Source organism: Armigeres subalbatus, chromosome 1, assembly GCF_024139115.2.
Source record: "Armigeres subalbatus isolate Guangzhou_Male chromosome 1, GZ_Asu_2, whole genome shotgun sequence".
Lineage (NCBI taxonomy): Eukaryota > Metazoa > Arthropoda > Insecta > Diptera > Culicidae > Armigeres > Armigeres subalbatus.
The window spans coordinates 268,006,675-268,013,439 of record NC_085139.1 but is presented as its reverse complement, the minus strand read 5'-3'; the positions used below and the strand labels follow the sequence as shown (position 1 = coordinate 268,013,439).

The following is a 6,765-nucleotide window of genomic DNA, read 5'->3' as shown; positions in this document are numbered from 1 at the left end:
TTGAGGAAGACAAAGTCAGGATAGCCAAAGCAATGAATTTAAGTTTAATTGAAATGGAGTTTTATATTGATAATTAAGTTGTAACTTTTGTATTATGAATTACACATTAGATTCACGGCTCCGCAAAGTGTTTTGTAACACGACTGAGCCTTCAAATAAAGTACATGGTAAAAAAAAATAAAAGCAAGACAAGGATGTGGCTAGGGATCCGATGCATGGCTTAGAACAGTATTACTGTTCTGTTTTCTCAAGAAGAATGAATTGAGTTCCTATTGATAAAAGGCGCACCTTTAATGGGATTGCTCTCTGTGAAGGGTCTAAATAGCGGGACCTTGTCATGGTGCTCCTGAGAAAACAAAACAACAACTGTATCGAAAATGATACTGCATTCCTTATCAATAGTAATGAAGTAATTCGACATGCACTTTAACACTAAGGATACGGGTAACGCTACAATAGATCTAATAACAGGTCGCAGTGGCACACCCGAACAGGAAAAAAAAAAGTTATTACGATATTCGGGACAATTAGCGCTCAACTTCCATATAGAACAGTTGCAATGTCAGCGGAAATTTCGATTCTATGGTCGGCCTAAGATCCCTTATAGTGGGAAGCATTTTCGGCTTCTTATGCACAGTGTATTCATTGTACTTGCTACACAAGACGTTCATGCAGCTGGCAGGTACGGGAAAGCTTTCACTAACTGTGTAAATAATAATAGAACACTAAGTTGAAAAACAGCCCAAGTTTCAGATAGAATGTAGAGCCATTGAAGATAAAGACAATGCGCTGAAAGAAGGCAATGCTTTCTTTGAACGAACGCATTTGGTCTGTATAAGACGAAGTGAGGAGATAATGCTTTCTTTAAATGAATAAGTTTGCTCGGTATGATGAACGCATCTGCCCAGTTTAAAGTCAAGAGAATGAACGCGTCTGTCCGGGATAAGACGAAGGTAGGAGATAATGCTTTCTTTAGATGATAGCATCGCCCGGTATTAGGGGAAAGAAAGTGATAATGTCTTCCTCAAATGAACACATTTGCCCGGTATAAGGCAAAGAGGATAGATAGCCCCTTCTTTAAATGAAGTCGTTTGTCTGGAATAAAGTGGAAGAATGAGACAACGCCTTCCTTAAATGATTGTCCGGTGTAATTAGAATGGAGGAGATAATGCCTTCTTATAAACTCGTCTATCCGGTATAAAGCCTCTCGAGGCAGAAATTCAGTCCGCAATAAAGCAAGAACAGGAGATAATTCGTTTAATAAGCAAGTAGCACGCTTGCCAGGTATAATAAATGATCGATATGGAGCAATTATTTTTCAAAACTGCTGCTATACTATACCACACTTATCTAAGAAAATGCCAATTTGTTTAATATAACATTCTGAAAACGGCATTCTTTCAAAAGTCATTCTGAAAAAGGTATAATCCATCAAAAGTCATACCGTGAAAGTTACAGACTGCCTAATGCTATATTGAGAAAATGAATTCGGTGAAATTTAATACATTTAATATTGCGTAATAAGGGATCTTTTATATTTTCCCTTATTCTGGCCAAATTCGCCTGCATCAAAATAAGAGACCAGATTAGTACTTATTCTCATTGTCAATTCATTCATCTTTACATTATTTCGAGCTAACGCCTATTTTTGAAGAACCACATCTACCATTTCCTTATTCCTTACTTCGTAAAAATGCCTTTTTTTAAGAATGGATCACATCCCCCATTATCACATTCAGAGCATATACATTTTATAAAAGAACAAATAATAACATTAGTTATTTGGTGAAACACCCACTGAAGAAGTACACATTTACCATAGCATTATTCCGAGCAGATGCATTCTTTTTAAAGAAGGATTCACATTCACCATTTTTGAAAACGCATTATTTTCGTTTACAATAATTCACATGTACTATTGCCTTATATCTGTGAAGAAGGTATATACAGGACAGAAGTTTGATTCCGAAGATAGGGAAAATATTTACCAAAAGGCTTTCAATCGGACTTGCAGTTTGATTCTATTTTAGAAAAAAACTACCTTAGAAAACACTGTATTCTGATATCCTTATAGTTCAACAACACATATTGGAAGATCATCTACATCAAATACTATCAAAGGCTATTCAGCTGATAATCTCCAATAAAAAACTCTTGAACGTATATTTGAACGCCGCTTTTATTTTCGATTGCGAAGATGTTGTTTGCAAGAGGTATGTTATTTTCGGGGAATTGTTCCATTCGGGGAAATGTTAAATTCGGGGAATTGTTACATTCGGGGAAATTGCATTCAGAATTTTTACATTCGCGGAAATTACATTCGGGAAATTGCATTCGGGGAATTGGTTTTCGGGGAATTGTCGTACAATCCATCAACACTATTACAAGCACGACCAAGATAAACGCACTCCGAGCTTTCTTACGAACACTAGACGTCGACATCGCATTTCTGCAAGAGGTCGAAAATGGGCAGCTGTCGTTTCCAGGCTATAATATAGTATGCAACGTGGATCACTCCAGGAGAGGGACGGCAATAGCGCTTAAAGATCACATTTGTTTCTCCAATGTGGAGAAAAGTCTAGACGGTCGATTGATTGCACTTTGGGTTGAAAACACTCAAATGCCGCTCTCTACTGATGGGCCGCCACATTCGTGAAATTGATTCCATCCCTTTTTATAAATCGTACATTACCCAAGCAAATCATAACCCGTTCGCAGACTGCCCTTGTTCTAAGCTGATCCTCACAAAGTTTCCGTCGCTCCGTCTGCTAATCCAGCTGAACCCATCCGTCGATGCTATCCACAATTTCTACATCGGCCAGATAGAAGTACCAAAAGTCATGTATGAAAAGCCAACAGCAAATTGGACACAAATCTGGAAAATTATTGCGAATAGACAGCTAACTCAAACCCAACGAAGTACCCTGTATCAACTAATTAACGGAAAGCTGGAGCATCGAAAGCTGATGCACCGAATGAATAGAGCCGATGGACAAAACTGCCTGAACTGCAACGAACCGTGTGAAACACTGGAGCATAAATTTGGCGCTTGCGCACGCGTGGAGGCTGCATGGAGAATACAGGCCGGACTCGATTAACCGGAGAAAATGGCTCGATTATCAGGAGTAATATTTTTGCCCATCTTACAAAAATAGAAATAATATTTGTGTGTATCCGTAACGTATCCAATATGTGTCAGACACCTAGTAAGGATAGTGCCTTTCTCGCTTTCCTAAGGGGTCGTTCTAAAGCTAAAGTTCTCTCCTGGTGTGAAGATCGTCGGCTTTGCTGACGATGTAACCCTAGAGGTCTACGGAGTCAATCCCCGAAGTAGAGCTAACCGCAGAACACGCGATCAGCACTGTGGCGGACTGGATGAGTGCGAGAGGCCTTGATCTCGCTCAACATAAGACGGAGGTGGTTATCGTCAGCAACCGTAAGTCGGCACAACATGCAGTTGTACACGTGGGAGACGTCGCGATCACTTCAAAGCGGAGTCTGAAGATTCTTGGGGTCATCATAGACGACAAGCTTACCTTCGGTAGCCATGTCGAATATGCGCGCAAGAAGGCTTCGACTGCTGTGGCAGAATTATCGAGGATGATGTCCAACAGCTCCAAGGTGTGCGCCAGTAGACGTAGGCTACTTCTTAGGTACGGCGGCCCGTCCTGGGCAAAAGCACTGGGGGTAACCAGTTACCTGCAGAAACTAGAGAGCACCTTCCGCTTGATGTATCTCAGGGTGATATCGGCCTACCGCACGGTATCGCGCGACGCATCCTGCGTGATAGCGAGTATGATGCCAGTCGGGCTGGTCATCCGGGAGGACGAGGAGTGTTTTGACCTACGTGGCACCAGAGGAGCCCGCGAGCGTACCAGGGTGGTTCCGGTCGCCAGATGGCAGTGCGAGTGGGATAACTCCTCGAAAGGTAGGTGAACCCACCGGCTGATTCCTAACATATCAAGCTGGGTGGGGAGACCCCATGGGGAGGTTCACTTCCATCTGACACAATTCCTGTCAGGCCATGGCTGTTTCCGACAGTACCACCACAGGTTTGGGCACGCGGAGGTCCCCGTCTGCCCTGACTGCCCAGGTGTTGACGAAACTGCAGAGCACATACTGTTCGTATGTCCTCGTTGCGACGTCGAAAGAAGAGCAATGCTAGACGTTTGCGGCCGGGACACAACTCCGGATAATCTTATCCAAAGGATGTGTCAAGCGGTGGAGAAGTGGAACGCAGTCTCGACTGCAACCACTCAGATTGCCTGCAGCTTGCAGAGAATCTGGCGCGCCGAGCAACAATCGACAAGCATGACTAACTTGTGATTGGTAAGTTAGAGCGAAAGTGCCGAACGCGAAGAAGTGTGTGAATGGTCTGCCCATGTAAGAGGTAATGGCGCAGCGGGTGGCAACCGAGATCGTCACCTCGAAGCATGGCAGAAGGGTGAATGAATAGGTGTATGTATGGGCTGCACACGCCGCGCTGGGAGTAGCGCAGGAATGTTGGTTCCTAGGAACTACTGATACCCCGCGTCGTAGCAGAGGAGTGTGGGTGAGCATGCAAGTCAGTCTCACATGGTACGAAAGGAACGAGTTGAGTCGTGTTGAGCTAGTCTCATATGGCATGAACGAGGTGAGTCAGACTCACATGGTATGTCAGAAGTGGGAACCTAAGCGAAGAGTCCCACAAGGGATGCCAGAGGGAGTGTTAGGTCGAATGACTCGAGTAGTATGTGTCAGCGCGAACTGAATGAAAGAGGTGAGCAGTCTCACATGGTACGATAAAGGTGGGCATACAAGTTAGTCCCACACGGCATGAGAAGGGTGGGCACAAAAGTTAGTCCCGCACGGCATGAGAAGGGTGGGCACACAAGTCAGACCCATAGGAGCGTTAGCGTGTGTGCAAGCATGGAGTGTATGAGCATGAATCAAGGGTTTGGGTGGGCACACAAGTTAGACCCGCACGGCATGACAGAGGTGCAACAGAGTATGTAGGGTGTGTTTGAGGGTGCGATAGAGCGAGCACCCAAGTCAGTCTCGCACGGGACGGGTGCCTGTGTGAGCGAGAACGAGCGAGTACGTTGTAACGTTATCTAGTATGTCAGTAAATAAATTTCCTTTTATTAGCTTTTTACTGTCTACGATATTAATAAATTATGATAAGTTTCATTAATTAAATGAATATTAAATATTTCGCGAACCATTTATACAACTGCCACTTGCCATAAAGTTATGTTATAAAAGCTGCCATTTCAAATATGCTTTTAAGGATAAAAGCTTTGAAATTAATTAGATTAAATATTAATGAGTCTTGAGAGAAATAATTTAGCTTACTTTAACTTATCCCATAAAACTCGTCTAAAAATTATTATTAAAGTATTAGTGAATTTCAATTATTCTGAAGCTATGACTATGCAAATTTGGGGCACTAATATGTGCTTCTGAAACTGCTCTGCCATTTCTATTTCAACTTGGCTGAAGAGTAGAAGCCAGTTTCAGTGCGAAGTTAATTTTTTCTAAGTTTTTCTAAGGTGTGTACCCAAAAGTGAATTAGAAGAAATCGTTATGCTGATGTCGTGTTAAAAGTTTAATTATATTAATTTTTCGATTTTTTATTGATATGAATAGTTCGAGTACCTTCTGTATCGCACGGAGCGAACGCTCTACTCTCGTGCATTTTCTAAAAGTACATAAAGGTAATTTCGTTATTGAATTCATTTATCTAATATAACATCTAACCAAAATTCATGTCGGACAGCAGCGTCCGAACGACGCTTTTTGTACGGGTTTTTCTTTTTCCCGTTCCCGCTGGACACGTCTCGTCCACGCGGTGTGAACCCGGCCGTGCGGGCCCGCCATTACGGTAGCCAAACGAGAAGTGAGGCCTTCCGACCTACCGAGAATCTCCGAAGGAAAGTATCCCCTTGTCCCGGTGGCTGTGTAGTCCCGCAGGCGAAGGCCAGTTGGAGACCCGTGACGCTTCCCGAGGAGAGGAGACGGCAGAGTATCGGACCATCAGCCACTGCCCCTTCTCGCAACTCTAAATCGGCCATCAACGCACGTGTGCCTATTCCGGCGATGCATCTGCCGAAGAGCTCGGGTGTTCCGTCGCACTACTGATTGGACATCCCCTGTAGCTGGCGCCGTCCTCATCATCTCTCGATGACGACACAGCCCTGCCGGTGTACCCAGCTGCCAGCATAGAGCATAAACCCTGATCAGGTATGTCGTTAATCATGGCCATGTCACACACACACAACAACACTCACACTACACAAAATGAATATTTGGAAAAATGAATACACATAAATGAATTCAATCTAAGTTTCTATTGCGTTAATTTATTTATCTCGCTAAGCCCTGTGGTTTGTTAGTCTGCCCGGGAATGTGTTGAGTTTACGTTCATGCGCTACAGATAGAGTACGTTTTTGCCTACGTTCACTTTACTGCTTCGGTGCGTTCACCTCAGGAAAACTTCACCTCTGAATTTTCGTTGTCTAGCTTTGGAACCGTTCTAAAACCCCTAGTAGATTGCGCTCATGCTTCCTAAAGCTAAGTCGGGCAACTTATTATAACACGACCAGTGGTCTCTCAACGTTGAGAGTGGCGCATAAGTCACTGTGTTTGCGGCAATTCATTTAGAGCTTTTGACGAACGGTTACAACGTTTAGTACTGCCATCCCCCAGAAGTAGTACTGGGAATTAGTTCCTGGGAAACGATGGTGGAGCCCAAGGGAGTTTATTGTTTGTGCTAATCACCGCGTG

At 43.6% G+C, this 6,765-nt stretch overlaps 1 protein-coding gene across 3 annotated transcripts; it reads left to right on the top strand.

The window, feature by feature from the left end:
* The first annotated feature begins 5,201 nt into the window (after positions 1-5,201).
* On the top strand, positions 5,202-6,337 carry LOC134213812 (uncharacterized). 3 transcript variants are annotated; one of them, XR_009979539.1, is made up of 3 exons: positions 5,202-5,531; positions 5,629-5,696; positions 5,762-6,336. XR_009979539.1 is itself a non-coding variant. In XM_062693168.1 (2 exons), the coding sequence occupies exons 1-2, from the start codon at positions 5,621-5,623 to the stop codon at positions 6,118-6,120; spliced, it is 438 nt and encodes a 145-aa protein (XP_062549152.1). In that variant the 5' UTR covers positions 5,454-5,620; the 3' UTR covers positions 6,121-6,337. The 3 variants fall into 3 exon arrangements, 2 of the variants coding, with proteins under 2 accessions (XP_062549152.1, XP_062549162.1); XM_062693168.1 differs by having other exon boundaries at positions 5,454-5,696; positions 5,759-6,337; XM_062693178.1 differs by having other exon boundaries at positions 5,461-5,696.
* The last annotated feature ends 428 nt before the right edge of the window (positions 6,338-6,765 follow it).